Source organism: Oryzias latipes, chromosome 21, assembly GCF_053564925.1.
Source record: "Oryzias latipes strain Hd-rR chromosome 21, Olatipes_Hd-rR_3.1".
NCBI classification, from domain to species: domain Eukaryota; kingdom Metazoa; phylum Chordata; class Actinopteri; order Beloniformes; family Adrianichthyidae; genus Oryzias; species Oryzias latipes.
Window position 1 is genome coordinate 10,137,519 of NC_136257.1, and position 17,892 is coordinate 10,155,410.

General features: G+C 35.9%; 1 protein-coding gene across 35 annotated transcripts; it reads left to right on the plus strand.

Moving 5' to 3' along the window:
• The first annotated feature begins 1,837 nt into the window (after positions 1–1,837).
• On the plus strand, positions 1,838–17,818 carry scel (sciellin). 35 transcript variants are annotated; one of them, XM_078940054.1, is made up of 33 exons: positions 1,843–1,905; positions 1,988–2,115; positions 3,329–3,363; positions 4,917–5,025; positions 5,173–5,235; positions 5,352–5,423; positions 5,502–5,531; positions 5,622–5,663; positions 5,774–5,806; positions 5,900–5,932; positions 6,024–6,104; positions 6,187–6,255; positions 7,759–7,827; positions 7,905–7,973; positions 8,052–8,108; positions 8,994–9,062; positions 9,162–9,218; positions 10,906–10,968; positions 11,058–11,111; positions 11,194–11,241; positions 11,322–11,390; positions 11,467–11,502; positions 11,605–11,649; positions 12,630–12,677; positions 12,758–12,826; positions 12,903–12,938; positions 13,040–13,087; positions 14,487–14,525; positions 14,628–14,684; positions 16,080–16,151; positions 16,308–16,416; positions 17,249–17,351; positions 17,439–17,818. In XM_078940054.1, exons 3-33 carry the CDS (start codon positions 3,342–3,344, stop codon positions 17,453–17,455), a joined length of 1,788 nt encoding a protein of 595 aa, XP_078796180.1. In that variant the 5' UTR covers positions 1,843–1,905; positions 1,988–2,115; positions 3,329–3,341; the 3' UTR covers positions 17,456–17,818. The 35 variants fall into 35 exon arrangements, with proteins under 35 accessions (XP_078796197.1, XP_078796180.1, XP_078796181.1 ...); XM_078940055.1 differs by having other exon boundaries at positions 11,470–11,502; XM_023950934.2 differs by having other exon boundaries at positions 1,843–2,115; positions 11,470–11,502.
• The last annotated feature ends 74 nt before the right edge of the window (positions 17,819–17,892 follow it).

The following is a 17,892-nucleotide window of genomic DNA, read 5'->3' on the forward strand; positions in this document are numbered from 1 at the left end:
AATAAAAGCGTTTTTTAACTACAGGGTTTTCTCCAGGTGCTCTGGTTTCTCCCTTTGTCCAAAAAAAACCCCCTCAAACTCTAGTCCACTAATACTTAAAATAAAAAATAAATACAATAAAATAAAAAAATTAAGTGTTAAAGTTTTATGTATCTTAAAAGTAAAATTAAAAAGCAAAAAAAAAAAAAAAAAATCCCCCTCCTTGAATTGCCACCTTATCGCGGTGGAGGGGTTTGCGTGCCCAAAAAAAATCCCCATTTGATAGCCCCTGCCAGGGTCTATTGATGCAAGAGGATGGGCCAGACTAAGAGCAATTCACACAAAGAAAGAACAATGAAATGAGACATTATCATGGTTGAAGTTTACTCTGTCTATAGAGTTACCAAAGCCTTACCCTAAAACAGTGGTGGGCAGTTCTGGCCCCCAGGGGCCGGTGTCCTGCAGGTTTTAGAAATGTCCCTGTTTCAACTCACCTGATTTTAATAATAATCATCATCCACACATTAACTAGGTCTGCACAACTCTGTTAATGTCGTGTTTTTGTGGTTGTGTTAAAGCAAGGAAACACCAAAAACCTGCAGGGACACTGGCCCTGGAGGACTGGAATTGCCCACCTCTGCTCTAAAACAAAGCCCCAATGTGCCTCAGTCGCCGCTGTCCTTCCAGGTGGAAACCTTCTGTCTGCAGGTAAAAATGGGCAAATCTGTCAAATCAGTCTCGGTCTGAAACTACAAACAGAATCCAAAGTAAAAATACTTCCAAAGCAAACGGTCAGGAATGAGATTTTTCACCTGTGTGGATGGTTGCTTCACTCTCAGATTTTCTAAAGAAATGAGTCAGAGTTAGAACAGTTTCATCACTAAATGTGCAGCTGTGCGTTTCCTAAACACATACGTGCGGTGGCCCAGAAGGGTCACAACACTACACAAAATAACAGAATAAAAATCGACACAACAATAAACAATTAACTCAAAATACAACACAATAACTCACAACACAACAACTCACAACACGAATCAATAACTCTCAACACGAAACAATAACTCACAACACAACACAATCTCTTATATTAAGAAAAATCATTAAGCAACACTTCTTTATGCTTAGCACCACCATTCTGTTTTCATTCGTCTTTGCAGAGACTTGTGGAACAGACATTAAAACCCATGAAAGTAACTCATTCATGGGAATATTTCTTACTGATGTGAACAAACATCCAATTTGACTAAATCTGAATCTGATTTGAGTTTGCAAATGTTTATGTTGAAAGGTTTCCCTCTGACTGCTTTCGCTCATCCATTGTGTTGTGTCACTACAGGAAAGTCTGCATTCCTTACAGTCAGTAACTAGGAGGTGCTGGTCTCTCGTTGTTATGCTGTCAGTGTCAGCATAACAGGGGCGTGGCAGGCTGTCACGCCCCGGCCTGCTATGCACCTTTCATACCTGCGATCATGTCGAACTCGACACACCCAGTAATAAAAATCTCAGTCACTTTCAATCTGACGTCTGTCATCTCAGAGCAACTGAGTGTCTTCTGTCGTTTGAACCTCCAAAACCTGTAGCAGTACTTATAACAGTATTATTGTTGTTCAGCAGAATTTACTTCAAACTATGTACGTTTCTGCGGAGTGGACAAATGGAAGCATCTTGTGCTTTTATTGCCTTATGAAGTGCAAAGTCTGTTTAGTGTGATAATATTTTAAAAGGTCAGCAGCTATCTGCTGCTGCAGGGTCAAACTTTAAAAAGTTCCCACACCAACAAAAAGAAATTGCACCTTGACAGTAAAGCCTGTTAAACTGCATTTCAAAGCTAAAATTCCGACATTTTACACAAGCTACACTCTTTAGACACTCCACCCAGTTGCCATTCATTTCCAGCCACCAAGCAGAAACTATTTATCTTAGGTGAGGATGGAGCAACAAGCATCTTGAGTGACGAGAACAAAAAAGACGTTTTTTTTCCAGAATTCTTTTTTTTTTTTTGCAGAAGCCACTCCCTTGGGTGGACTTGTGAGGTTAAAAGCAGCTGGGGTGTGACAGACAGGCAGGTATTCAGGCCTGAACGACACCGAGGTGATTACACGATCAGAGCCAGTCACTGAACCACCTGTGCAGGTATGTAGCAAAGCTCTTGATAATTCTTGACTATCGATCATTTGCTTTTATTTTATTTCATTTTTTATGAGCTTGCAGTGTTATAAACAGTAATGAACCCCTTCAGGCCTGTAGTCACAAATGTGCGACAAGTCACTTTCGGCTCCAAAATGACGTAAATGCAGCATCTACTTCACGGCAAATACTTAAGTGAATTTTTTCTCATAGCTGGAAATAAATTCAGGCGTAAGTACAAGTGTGACTATATTTGCTTTGTTTTTAATGGACGCATTTTTAAACCATTAAAATCAAGTCAATATCACAGTGGAAGAGCTTTTATTTTTGTAAAACAAAGTGTCATCACATATCATTTACTGAATACATTTGATTTTTAAATGAAACTATATTTGTTTTCTTTTAGTGTAGCTTTTATTTTGTTGGTATTTTTTAATCTAAAATGGGTTATTCTCTCTGGATTGAGTTTTAAATTTGAATTTTTTATCCTTGTGATGTCTACATTGATGTGTTTTCATAAAGTAGTTGATACGAACAAACATTTGAGAGGCGAGCAACATGAATGAATGTTAGTCTGTACAGGTGTAGCACTTTAACATGTGAACTTTGGCTCAATAAAAGCTATTTATTTACAAACCAAATTGTTTCAAATTTGGCAACATGTGGTCACAAGTCACTTTTTAAAATATTTAGGTGCAGTTTAATTAACGTTAACATTTTGTAACCTGAAATTTTCCCTGATAGAATTAAAAAAAAAGGCAACAACTATTTATTCCAAATTTTTTTCTTTGAGTTCTCTTTTAGTGGTGGAATTTGAAAGGTAACACACAAGTCATCAATTACTAGTGTCTTGTTGCCATGTTACTGTACGCCCCTCTGTTATTCTGACTATGGTATGTTTGGAGAGGGTGTGTTGTCGGCGGCGGGTGTGTCTTCATAAGGGTACGATCAAGACCAACCAGTTCACTGAATCATCAGGTTAGGGGTTGTGCAGTTTCCTGTACTTACAGACCCAACAGGTTCATAATACCTGCAAGGTGAAACGTTGTCTAAACTGAGAAAGAACATGGCATAAATATGGCAATAAAATACATTCAAAAAAAACATTAGCTGTGCTGTGAAATTCTTTTTCAGCAGGAACAGCCTTGGAGTGTGGTGCCACCTAGTGGCTGATTTGTGCTTTCCTCTTGATTGAATCTGTTCTGTGTCCCCGTTTCAGAAGAAGTTCCAACATGAGTCGGTATTCAACACAAAGTAAGTACCACAATAAATTAATATAATAATAATAATAACAACACACAAAATAAACAAAACAAGTGTAAAATGAATCAAAATATAAGGAACAAACATAATCATTGAGATGTTGTCCACATATAGTGTTGACGTAACAAATGTTTTAACATCAAGTTAAAAGGGTAAAAAATATGAAACTTTAATGTTTTTGTGTATTTTTGAGGATTTTAATGCAATTTTTCATTTTATATGATCTTGAGAAATCATTAGCATTAATCAATATTTATAATAAAGATAACTTTATCAATCACAACACAGTAAGCAGAGTAATAAAAAAAAAAGCAGATTGATAAACCTTTTAAAAACAATGAAGAAAAAAATAAATAAATAACAATGAAGCACTGTTAAACAATCAGAAGCTCCTGCGCTGTTTGACATGAATAATCGGGTTTGGTTGTGTTGCCATATGAGCTGAAAGCTGAGGTAGATGACACAGCTTACTAGGCCCTTTTGCACTAATTCAGGTAGACTTACTTCATTAGGAACTCCTGAAGGCAGAGTCACAGGTGTAAAATCAACCATTCCTCAAACCCAAAATAGAAGAAAAGAAATCAAAAATTATTTCATCCTGCCATCCACCCGCTGGATCCCTTTTGGGGTTGCTGGAGCCTGTCCCAGCTACGGTTGGCGAGGGGACAGGCCGCCACTCTGTTGCAAAGCCAAATCTGATTTAATGAACTTTGAAATGATTGACCCCAGAATAAATGTAAAGCTGTGACTACGAAATGATAAAAGAAACCATAAAAGAATGTCGATGAAAAGTTCTGGAGCTCTTTGGATGTACTATTCCATGTGTCGGAAGAGCTAAACTTTCACGTTTCAAGCTGATTTCTACAAACAAGTATAACTATCTACAACAGATTTACTATATCTATTGTTAATGGGACCATGACAGATTCTTATGAAGACAGACAGACTTTTACTGAATCAAACAAACAAACAAACAAATATTTGGTTAAATTAAGTGTGTTTATAAAGTGCAGTTAAACACCTCAAATAATAGATTTTATATGCAGTTCTGCACAAATAGTGCAATAAAACAGTAAATAAAGCAAAAACATGCCTTATTTAAGTCCATGTACTTATTGTAAATAAGAATTTTTTTCTCAATTGATTTAATAAAGGTAAAAATGGAATTTATTTTCATTCTATTTTTGCAATCCAGTCAATTAGACTGAAGTTCAAATAGGCTGTTATTCAGCTAAGCCTGTAAGCAATTTTATTGATATTTTTGTGTGTTTTTTCCTGTACTAAACATTTAATTGTGTGAAAATTTTCATTTTAGTTTTTTGCCAGATATCAAATTAAAATGTTACATAATTGTCTTTTTTCTTTTTAATATGAATTTTAAATATTTGTGTTTTATCTGTAAAACAATTGATGACTCCCATTTGGTGACAAAAAAAAAAAAAACTTTTTCATTGATATTTTATATTATTTTGCAATAAACCCATAAGCACATGGACAACGTGTGCCAGCACCAAAGTGACAGCAAATATTTCCTGTGCTTGCAGTTAAAAGCAGCAGTCCCAGCATGGCGGTTGAGGAAAGCAAAAAGAAGACCAGCCTCCTTAAAGACAATAGCTGGATCAGAAAACTCGATGATGAAGATGAATCTGTCGAGTAAGTCACACAAACAGGAAAAACGCCAGACTTACACACATATCTGCATGAAAGGTTTGGGTGTGACACTCAGTTAGCTAGAGTTCAGAAAATTCCTTTTCTGAATTGTGAAACATGAAAGTGTGCGTTCAATGTTTTCTCTGACAGTCGGGACCCAAACTTTGGCAGAAGTGTGCTGGGAAGATACAAGCCCAATGAAACTTCTACCAGGTAAAAAAAAAAACAACTACTAAGCAAAAATTAGTTCAGGAAAAAAAGGGTATTTTTCCTGCTGTGAAGGAGATTTAAACCTTTTTCTAAGAAGTTATTGTTTTTCTCTGGAGCAGTTCAGCACAAGAGGACCCAAAAACCACCAAACCTGTGAAAACATCAGCATCTGTCCTGGCTCTCAGCAAAAAGTAAACCTTTAATTTGTATTTTATATGAAAAGAGGGGAAAAAAATCAAACCTTGTAACCAGAAATTTCTATCCTTCAGATTCAGTTCTCCTCAAGATCCCGAGACCAGGTATGATTATTGTTCCATGTTTATTTATTTATATAAAAGAAACATTAATTTTAATTGTAACTAAAATGCTTTTTTTTTTTGTGCTGGCAGCCCAACCCCTACCACCAAGTCTACATCCCCCTACACCAAGAGGTAGATCTTTTTTTTTCTTTCTTTTTTAAAAAGTGCAGCACATTTTCAAGTCTGATGAGGATTTTTTTTAAGGTAGATCGTAATTTTTTTATATTTATTTATTTTGTCAGATATTCAAGTGTGAAACCAGAAGCTCCAAGCAGGTATGCTCCACTTTATTCTGCGTTGTCACCATAAAAAAATGTAAAAAAAACATTTAAAAAGCAGGCGACTAATTTTATGGTGTTCAACTGCAGCCCATCTACGGTCAAAGCGGAGACAAAAACGAGGTTTGAAACTAAATTTCAGCATAAATTGAGCTATTAAAAAATATATCTGGGGATGATTTTCATTAAAAATAAAATGGATCTGCTTTTGTAGCACTAAAACCTCTACAGTCACCAAAGATGACGGTTCCACAAAGACAACCAGCACCACCACGAGCACCACCCAGAGCGTGAAGTATGAAAACAGCACTCATAAAAGAGAAGGAAGTTCCCACAAAGTGTTCATCAAAGCAATAATAATTTACTTTCTCCAATAGATCTCCTGAGACCATATCCTCCCCCAAGACTGAGACCTTCTCTGAGCGCGTCAAGTCTTCAAGCAAAGGGTAAAAACTTCACAGTACAGCCAAAGTGATCCGGTTCTTTTGTTTTAAAAAACATATTTAAGCTGTTTTACAAGCATTAGTTGATAGAATTTTGGTTTAAAATAGACAAGAAGGGGGTGCAAATACATTCATTTAGCAGAGATTTTAATCTTTTAGCTTTAATGATAAGGTATTTCTCACACCATAGTAAATTATAATGTTCAGGTAATAGACTTAAATCAGATGTAAATACAGCAAATGTTGGCAAAATTCAATAAAACTGTCAACTGATATTACTAAATTGTACATTTATACTGAGATAGCTAAGGTGTGTTCTTGTTTATGCTCTTTCATACATATTTATTAATAATTGTGGAAATGAGATCTACCCCCTTCTGAAACATTTGAGAAAACATTAGACACTAGACTGTTTTAATATTACTTTGCATGAAAATGCAAGCCTGAAAATTTAGTTTGCACTTTTGTTCCAGTAAGAACATTTTTTATTTGCATGTGTCCATGCCTCACGTGAGTACAAAGGTGACACTTCAATCCCTTTTTCAGATTAGTTTCACTCAATCTCTCTGCGGTTTATACATTTCCAGTGGTGTCAGGGACAGCAGCATCTTTTTTAATGGTGTTAGCAAAGAAATAAAGTTCAACAATCCAGCATTTTAAATCAGTATAACCACATAACCTTTTAGGATTAACTTTAATGAAAATGGTGTTTTTGGTGATTTTAACATGTTCTTGTAGCATTTTTCTGATGATGGAGGACATATATCAATTATAATTACACTTGAAATTTGCATTTCTGAGTATTTCTTCATTCAGATTGTTAGGCACCAGGAGCAGACGAAACAATGCAATTTGAAAAAGCCTGTAGTTTTGACGTAGAAGCCACAATCTCCCAGCTCCACTCCATCCTGATGGATCTATTATTGTTTCATTAACCGGTCATGTTAGTTGGGGGTAAGACGGGCTGTAAGCTAGCAGGAGGCATGTAAATAGATGGGTGATGGGAAGTGGGGCTAACATTACATGGCGTAATTAAAATTAAAAGACCACTGGGAACACTTTAAAAATGGATCGAAAGATGATTGGAATGGATCTTTAGAAAAGATGATCATAGTTATTTTTCCATTACTGGAGGTCAGTATACTAAGTTATTTATTTCAGGTCAGAGATTAAACCAGAAGAGCAGCCATTGTTCCACAGTCAGACATTTATGTTGTGTTTCTGTGGAGTTCTTGCTTTTCCTTATATTTTTAACTTTTTGTCAGACAAACTGAAATCTGCAATAGCTTTGTCCAAAAATCTTAAAAGTAAAACTGATTTCAAAATACAGTAAATTTGAACAATTAGACATTCAGTTTTTCCACTTAGTACAGGTATACTTATGTGGTCATTGTAGATTTTAAATGTAATGTGCACCTCTTAAATGATTTTACCCCAGAAAAAAAGCATGCTGACACACATCAGAAGACTCCTTTTCTCATCCAGACATGCATGTTTCCCACACAGGGCCCAGTACCCCCCCTACTCACCCACCAAACCAACAGTGACTGAGAAACCTGTCAGCAGCACCAAAGAGTAAGACATTCACACAAAATCAAAGTTCAGAGGAAGTCAATTCCATCCATCTAACACCTCGCCGTAAACCTGTGCAGAGCTGAGGACAAGCTGTTTGACTCTCTCACCCCCTCGTCTGTCAAGAGGGATCCATCAACCACAGACAGGTGACATCATCACCGTCAACTGACTAAAAACTGTAAATTTATTTAGGGCTTTTGCACTGAAAGTGTTTATGTCTGTAGTAAATCAACCACCACCACAACCAAAACTGTGACAGTAAGGAGCAGCACTGATGTCAAGTGAGTTTCACTCCTGAAATGTTTAGATTTTTTTGGTTCATTATTTTTATTATTATTATTATTATTTATTTTCATCATTATTTTTGTAGTACATTTTTAAGATAAAAAATGCAATAAAACTGAAGACTTTTAGCTGCTGGTAAATACAAAAAAAGGAAAAACCCACTCAAAATGAAAAATATAAAATACACACAGAAAATAAAAATAAAAAAGTTCTACCAAACGAAGGCGAAAAATATATTTAATTAAGTGTTTGATGTTTTGGAATTACATGAAACAAAACAAAAAAATGTAAAGGGACCTAAATGACCTTTGAAATAACAGCAAAATGAATGCTGTAACGTTTCTGATTATTTTAAAAACCTGTTAAAATCAAAATTATAAATCAATAAAAAATAATTTTAAGACTACAAGTTTATATTCTGACAAATTTAACTGTAAGTTACAACTCTTACAGTCAAAGAATAAGATTAAATACTGAAGCAAATTTTGATCTTGCCCTTAAAGTTCCATTAGAACCTTAGAGTGGAGACCTTTAAAGTCTCCAGAAAACTACCCAGTGTGCATCAAGAGGTTAATCTTTTGATGCCTGAATTTCTTTCCATCTATGGAAAAAACTTTTTTTTATTTTTTTTGCTTTTAAGCAGAGTCTAAATTAATGTAAATTTGAAGCAGAGGCGCTTTAATGCATATGTGTGTCAGTTGGCATCAAGGGGTTAAATGGCCAAAACTCAATCAAATGAGTCCACATCTGAAAATAGATGAACTTTTGTCTGCATTATACAGTGGATTTATCCTAGACTTCTTAAATAGTATATTTCACTTAGTATGTTTTATGTTGCAGCTTCTGTCAGTGTAAATCAATTCATTTTGTTCCATCTAAAGGCCTGAAGATCATCTGTACGACACACTTCTGTCTAAGTCTAAAACATCCGACTCATCCTCACCTGTCAAGTAAGTTTTCAGTAGTTATAACTCTATTTAAAAAAAGAAAAAACATATCAATTTAGCCAGTTTGATGTAGAAAATAAATTCTTGTCTTTGTCTCAACAGATCGAGTGTGACAAAGACAAGCGTGACCACAGTGGAGAGCAGCAAAGACAGCACAGAGTTAGACTTGACCTTTTTTCCCTCTATTTGATTTTTATTTCATCTGTCATTTGTTCTTCATTTGTCTCATTTTTACATGTTTCATTTCTTCATCTCTCTATATTTCTGTAGTCTTTAAAATATTTATTTTCATTTCATTTTTTTCACACTGTTATTTTGGTGTTTGTTTATGAATTAATTCATTTTTGTACTTTTTCTTCTCTTTTTTTTATTTTTTTAATCATTTTAGTGTTCTTCTCCATCCTTCTTTTCCGTTTTGTTTGTTCTTTATGACTTTCTTTCTTTCATGCATTTGTGCATCTTTTTTTTAATTTAAATGTTCATATGTTCAGAATTTCTTTTATATTGTACCAGATTTGATGTGACAAACTCTGACATCCGTACCAGATTCGCTGTAGCACAATTATCTCTACTACAGCCTCTTTCAGCCCGTGTCTCACATCTACTACGTAAATACGAAAAGAAAACACAGAAACAGTGAAAAACATTTCACTTCCACAATCAATCCTTCCAGGGCATTTTCTACGTGTGAAATTTTGGTCTTTCATGATACATGCGTGATCTACGTAATTCATGAGTATTTATTGCATTCCTCATTCGTCAATGTGAGCAGATGTCCGTCAGGGTTTTTGGCTGAAGGGGTCTTTACGTGAACTCGATTTTGAGCTGCTCCAACTTTTTGGTTTGGTTGAGAATTACGTAGTTTACGTGTATTTTACAGCATTTATACACAATTATTATGTAAAGCTTACACAACTGTGTATTTTTTTCCCATTTATTCGTTTGTGGGACAAGCCCCATGAGACGTGTCATCTTGTTTTCAAGGGGGGGTCCTCGACATACAACAAAACAAGCAAACTTAAAATATACAAGACAACGAACACGTGCACACACACACATAAACACACAAACATTTATTTATTACAAGCAGTTAGTTTAAGGGGTAGGAAATAAAAAAGCATCAAATTAAATCAAAAACAGTTACATGAGTGTTGAAGATGTCCTAAACAGGCATTTTTAAATGTATGATTTTTGCGAGATGCGTTGGCAAGTTTGTGGCTTTCCACAATTGTTCCACAAACACTAGCAAACTTTTCACGCATTTACCACTGATGTGTAATTTTTATATCGCGTACACGGTGCACATTTCACGTTCAAATGACGCATCTGACGTATGAATCACCAATGAATTGCTGATAAACAGCTCAATAATCACCCACGGTTTCTACACGATTCGTGGATTGGTTTAGTAGTACTTCTTCTGTGGTTTTAACGTGGTTCATTCGTGATACATCTGTGAAAATTTCGTGTAAAATCCAGAACTTATCTCACTTTTTCCACTTATGACCAATTTTCATCTGTGCAATATTCCCAAATGGTGGTTGTGTGACATGGCCTTTACATTCAGCTCCTCCCTTGTGGACTGTCTAAAAGTCAGGTGGACAGATGTGTTTTTCATTCTATAGTGCCATATAAATTATAAAATAAGAGACAATGCACAACATTAAACATTGATTTGCAGAAATTTGGTGTGTTTTTAACGATTGGCTGCTGCATTTTAGTAACAGAAACAAACATTTCTGCACATTTGACTGAAAATGTTCACAAAGTTTAAAACATTTTTTTCTTCTGAAAGACTGCTTGTAATAAGCACTGCCAAACAAATGTGTAAATGTTTTTGTTGCAGTGCTGAGAACAAACTCTATGATTCGCTCATTCCCAAGGCTATGAGAGGTGATGTCACAGACAGGTGAGGTTTCACTGCAAATGCATTTTCAGTTTTTTCCGAGAAGAAAACTGCACTGATGGAATATTTGATGATTTTGGTGTTTTTTACAGCAAAACCACTGGGGAAAGCACAAAGACTAACACAGACTACAGCATCCCTTACGGGTGAGTCTCCGCAAGGTCAGCTTTTGTTATATGCAAGACTGCAATAACAAAAAAATAAATCCTGTTCTTTTTCTTTTTTCAGAAATTCCACTAAAACCCCACTCACGTCAAAGACCTCAACCTCTTCCACGTAGGATGCAACTCTTCTGATCATGTCTGTAAATCAGAATTTACCTTCTCTGTATATTAAACATTTAATTTCATAAAAAGGACTGAAGATGACTTGTACAAAACCCTCCTGCCCAACTCCATCACCTCTGGTTCCTCTTCTCCTGTCAGGTCAGTTTAGTAACCAGTAATGTGTTTAAACGCAGCAGGATCCATTCAGTCATTCATGTTTCCATCACTTTCTAAGCAGATCCAGCGTCACCAAGAAGGACAGCAGCAATGGGTGAGTTTACAAACTGACTGGTAGAGAAAAAAGGATCTTTTGACTAGTTGGAATGAATATTTTATTTCAATTTGATCAATTTTGATGTCTTTTTTTTTTCAGATTAGACAGCCCAACTCTGACCTCACCTTTTTCACGCACCAACAGGTGAGCAGCTAAATCATTTGCTGCGGAATCCAACAGATCACCACTGAAAATGATCATTTAAGTGATTTTCTGACCGTGTCAGTGTTTTTACATTGAGCTTCATGAAAAAAATGTGTATACCAACATTTTTTGTTTATTTATTACCAAAAACCAACATTTAAATGAAAGATCTGAGCAATTCAAGACAATTAAGGGGACGAATAATAGATGCAATCAGTCATTACATACACAGTTACACAAACCTATAAAAAACAAATCAATAACAAAAAGACTAAACTGATGTTGGTGATCTCATAATAACACGAGGTTCCGCTGACACATGGGACCCCCTTAAATCTTTATGATTTAATCATTGATAGATGGAAAACGCTGTTTACTTGTACAGCGTTTTACTACATTCTCAGAAGGCCCAAAGCGATTTATAGTCACAGTCCCATTCACCCATGCACACACACATTCACACACTGACTGACACTGGCGCCGACCTGTAACCACCACGAGCAAATGTGGCGTTCAGTGTCTCACCAATGGACACTTCGGCACATGGATGGGCTAGACAGGAATCAGACCTGCAATTTATTCAATCAGAGGTCAACCACTCTACCTCTGCACCTCAGCCGCCCAATTGTTGTCATTTGGAGGTCTTCTTGTAATCGATTTTAAAAGCAGTTTTTTAAGAAATTTCAGTTATTTCGTTTTTTTTTACTTTAAACAGTCCGTTTAATGTTAAAATCAACATTATTTTTCTGGTGTCAGTTTTTTAGCTCATTAAACTGTTTAGAGTTTGTTTCTTTTTATTTTGTTTTGGGCTTCATTATTGATTTCATTACTTTTTTTTATATAGTATAGGTCTTTTGTTTTATTATTTTAATCATATTTATTGTATCAGAACACAGGTAAGAGGGGTCTCATGTAAATGTGTGCCTACACATTCTAGCAGTACCTCTGGTTGCAAAAATAAAGTCAAACACTTTTTTCAGAAATTCCACTAAAACCCCACTCACATCAAGGACCTCAACCTCTTCCACGTAGGATGCAACTCTTCTGATCATGTCTGTAAATCAGAATTTACCTTCTCTGTATATTAACCATTTAATTTCATAAAAAGGACTGAAGATGACTTGTACAAAACCCTCCTGCCCAACTCCATCACCTCTGGTTCCTCTTCTCCTGTCAGGTCAGTTTAGTAACCAGTAATGTGTTTAAACGCAGCAGGATCCATTCAGTCATTCATGTTTCCATCACTTTCTAAGCAGATCCAGCGTCACTAAGAAGGACAGCAGCAATGGGTGAGTTTACAAACTGACTGGAAGGAAAAAAAAGATCTTTTGACTAGTTGAAATGAATATTTTATTTCAATTTGATCAATTTTGATGTCTTTTTTTTTTAGATTAGACAGCCCAACTTTGACCTCACCTTCTTTTTCACGCACCAACAGGTGAGCAGCTAAATCATTTCCTGCATAATCCAACAGATCACCCATGAAAATGATCATTTAAGTGATTTTCTGACCGTTTTTTTACATTGAGCTTCATGAAAAAAAGTGTATACCAACATTTTTTGTTTATTACCAAAAACCAACATTTAAATGAAAGATCTGAGCATTCATGTCCAAGACAATTATGGGGACAAATAATAGATACAGTGAGTCATTACATACACAGTTACACAAACCTATAAAAAACAAATCAATAACAAAAAGACTAAACTGATGTTTGTGCTCTCATAATAACATGAGGTTCAACTGACTGTCACTAGAACAGGCAGACGACTGGATCCAAATCCAGCAGGTTTATTAGCTCAGCCAAACGTCCACAAAGCTAAATCAGGGTCAGGCAGACAGGGGTCAATAAAGAGCATGGGAGCATCAGAAAAGAGACGGGAGTAGTCAGGATGTAGGCAAGAGTCAGGGCAGGTAAACGGAGTCAGAGACAGGTTCATGAAACAGAAGATCAGCTCCAGATACACCACTCAGTAACAAAGGCAGAGTGGCACAAGTAATACTTTGAGCTTGGCTCAGTGCAGTGTTTAAGTATTCTGTGATTGATTGGGTGAAATGAGAGTCAGGTGTGTGGCAACCAGGTTGCTGGGAGATGTAGTGAGATAGAACTCTGGAGATGGTTCCTGCCGATGACCAGAGGGGGAGACAGAGTTCTGACTTCTGACAGAGACATGGGACACCCATTTTTAAAAGCACTTTTTAAAATGTTTCTGGTGTTTGTTAGTTTGTTTGTTTTTTTACTTTAATACAGTCAGTTTAATGTTATAATCAACATTGTTTTTCTGGTTTCAGTTGTTTAGCTAGTTCTGCAGTTTAGATTTTTTTTATGTTTTGTTTTGTGCTTCAATGTTGATCTCACTACTTTTTACGTAGTATAGGTATTTTCTTTGAATTTCTTTTATTAATTATTGAATATTTATTGTATCAGAACACAGTTTGGAGGGCCCTTATGTACATGTGTGCCTACAAACACTAGCAGTACCTCTGGTTGCAAAACAAAGTCAAACCTCTGTGATCAGGTCTAAAACACTTATTACTAAAATTGGAGTCATAAATCTTTATATTGCATAAATGAAACTCACGTGAAACTACCAGACAAAGAAGAGGAAGAGGAAGGAAAACAACACTTCACAAAACACAATGTAATGGTGAATTTTATTTTAAATCAGAACATATTTAGTAAGCTGCTGACTTTTTTTCCGTTTAATAATATTTAATCTATTTCCCCCCATTTTTTAAAAGATTTTGGCCTAAGCGTTTGATTAATTCTATTAAAAATACTTACATGATTTTTTTGCTGTACGTAATCTATTGTTTTCTATATTTTCAATGACAGCTACAGTAGTTCCTACTCATACACCAAACCAGACTCCAGGTAGGAAGCACAACAATTAAAGGAAAAGTTGTTTTTGATCTTTATTGTAAACCACATATTCATTTTTAACATGCAACTTCTGATCATTGCTTTTTTACATAGTTATGAGTACACCAGCATCACCAGCCCTTCTACATACACCTCAACATCCTACAAGAGGTATCAAACACATGCAGACTTTCAAAATACTATTTGGCGGTTTAATGGACATTGTTTGTGGCCCCCCTCACTTTTGTACCACTTACATTAGATACCCATGATAATTCCTTCATTATCTTAAATATCACATAGAAAGTGAATCAGAAAACAGAAAATCCTGAAAAACCCTGATAAACTTTCAAAATAAAACGCCAGAAACTTCCCTTGCCTCACGTCACATTACTGTAATTCTATTTTACAAATAGTGGAAGAACCTACATTAAAAAAAACGAGAATTTGTTTATTAATGTAAACCTTTTATGAAGTCAGTGTCACAAACAAAGTTCCACACAGCTTAGAAACGGACAAAGCTGTTCTAAATCTCGGATACTTTTGCCATTAACAGCTTTCTTCTGTCTGATCTTACATCAGACACTTTAAGATGTATAATAGGTGGTCTTTTGCAAATTTGACAGCACTCTCTTAAAAAACCCATGATCTTTACAATGATGAACAAATACAATAGAGAAGAAAAGAACAAACATACAAATTGCATCATAAAGTTCCTGTGATCTTAATGTTTACCTCCCACGCATATCTTTTATGGTGACGTGAGACTTTAACCACATAAAACCAATTTTCACTTTTTTAGCACCAGGAAACGTGACATAACCCATAGAAAATGCCCTCAGGCTCCAACCAAATGAGGTCAATTCAGTCGTCTTTTTTTGCAATACCAACGTCGCCATGTTGGAGCCAGACATCTTCAGGAAGTAATGATTGGTCAGTAAATCTGAGTCAACATTTCTATGGCAACCACTCTCACCAATCAGGAGTGAGCTTGTTAAGAGGCCACACCCCTACCACTTTAAAGTGGGCTTGGAAGAATCTGTCAATCAAACGTTTTGAACGTTGGATGTGAGACCTCACACTCTTATGGAGGCATCTTGATTATAACTTGAATAACTTCTAACAGAGACGAAATATTATGAAATAAATAGGGTTAGCAAGAAATTGTCAAAAAAGGTATCAGGTTGCTCTGACAAACATAATTACTCGCTTTCTATTTCTCTATAGAGGTCTATTGATTTTGGCTTTTACCTATTGTTTGGAACGCCGGGGGGGAGGAGTCACTCAGTACAGTTCTCGCGTGCAGTCAACGGCATTTTCTCATCAGTCTTGACGTTAATATTGACCTTCACTCAACCTTGACTTTTTGGTGGATCAGGCAAAATGAAAAAATGTCAATGCTGTTTTTATATTGCTAACTTGCTGAGGTGAAAGCTGCTAAAATCAAGGCACTTGAGAACAATATTAGTTGCATTCCTTGAACTCTGTCTTTGTGTTTTCCCTGTTTGGGATCTTCTGGCAATAGTGGTGCACAAAATATAACATGAAAACCTGTGTCCCCCTTAGGCCTGATGATATCCCGACAGATTCAATGTCCTCAAAGTCTTCCAGGACGAGTGTGTATGGATCCTCTGAAAGGTATAGTTGAACCGTGACACATGCATGTAAATCCTCTAAAACCCTTTAAGCAGAAGTTGACATGTGCAGTTCATACATGTATACGACTTTTGAGAAAAGAAATAAAAGACCCTTCACAATTTTAGTACCAAATTGATTGTTTTTTTTCCATCACAGGCCGGTGCTTGAGAAAGACCTGTGCACTTACTGCCGCAAGCCGTTCACCGGAGACGCTAAGATGGTTCTGGATGACATGAAGATCAACTGCCACGCTACCTGCTTTAAAGTGAGCTTTATTTTGAAGGATGGGATTTATCTCATTTTGCACTACTAAAGGAAGCATTGGTTTTAAACGGTTCCTAGAACAGCTTAGCACGCAAACACCCACCCAAACCAAAGAGGTACAATGTGAAAAAACTAGGGGTGTACCGATTCATTTTAACGATACGATTCACTGACCTAAAATGGATCCAGGACATCTCTAGCCAAAACTTCAACCAGTGTGACTCAGAAATAAATACCTGGTACTGAACAGTGCATGTATTTCTTATCTTGTATTTCTTGCAAGATAATCAGATATATGTAAAAAGAAACAAGAATTATTGGCAAATCCATTCATATTTTAGTTTCCTTAAGTTCAGCCCACTGTTGTTTTTCCACATCCAAATGATACATTATTAGAACTTTGTACCACACTGTATGGTCACATGTAAAAATTCAGTGTTCCCACACATTGGACTGGGATGCTGGCTTAATCATTTTTTGTGTGTGTTGTCCGCTGTGATGACACTTTTCTTTTTTTTAAACCTTTTTACATTTTAATTAAATAAACCTCAATCCAAATGGTATTTTCTAAATTGAAGCATTTTGAAGCAATTTGATAATAGTATAAGTCTATTCAATAACAAGTGGCCGGGATAGGCTCCAGCAGCCCTGTGACCCCGAAAGGGAATAAACGGTAGAAGATTGAATGAATGAATGAATGAATAACAACTTGCCTCAGACAGATCAATCTGGTTGAGTTGTAAGAATATAAATCAATTCATAGTTTAAGTCTATTAATCGTTACACCCCTAGAAAAAAAATCATGCCGTAATTGTCTGTTTGTGTCGTTACAGTGTGATGTATGCAACTGCTCTCTGGCCCACATGAAAGCAGGTGACAGCATGTGGATCTACAAACGCAGGGTTCACTGTGAGAACTGCTTTGAGAGCACCAGAGGTAAAAAATCAATCAGAAAATATCATCAGACCTGTATAAATCACACATCTTCTGCATATAAACTTGTTTTTTCTTCTTTTTCCACAGGGAAATGGAGATGCTGAGGAACCACAGAGACGATGCACACCATCTTATCAGCATGGGTGACATGGGTTCTTAGACTCTTATAGCAAGTTGACACTTCCTCATAAGGATTTTATCTCAAATTATGGTTACATTATGGATTTATAATATGATGCATGTTACTCAAATAAGTATTCTGCTGTTGAACCTGTGGTGTTAAGGTATACCTGTGTGTACTTCGATACAGAATATGAGTTTCTCTATGTACTAATGGAAACTTGTTAATGGGGACCTAACATGATAATAAAATATGGTAATGTTGAGGGCCGGGGGATTTTTCATTGTGCAATGAAGGAAATGTAATTTCTTTGTTAAAAATAAAAAATAAAAACTCTCCAAATTTCTGATTTTGTCCTCACTGCTTTTTCACTTTGGTCAGATTCTGGAATGGTAAAAATAAAAAAAAAACGTTTCTTTT

Coding starts and splice junctions, on each gene's coding strand:
- scel (XM_078940054.1), top strand. CDS start 3,342: ATGAGTCGGTATTCAACACAAA. Junction 12,939..13,039: donor AAGAAGGACAGCAGCAATGG/GTGAGTTTACAA, acceptor TTTTTTTTTTAG/ATTAGACAGCCCAACTTTGA. Junction 14,526..14,627: donor TACACCAAACCAGACTCCAG/GTAGGAAGCACA, acceptor TTTTTTACATAG/TTATGAGTACACCAGCATCA.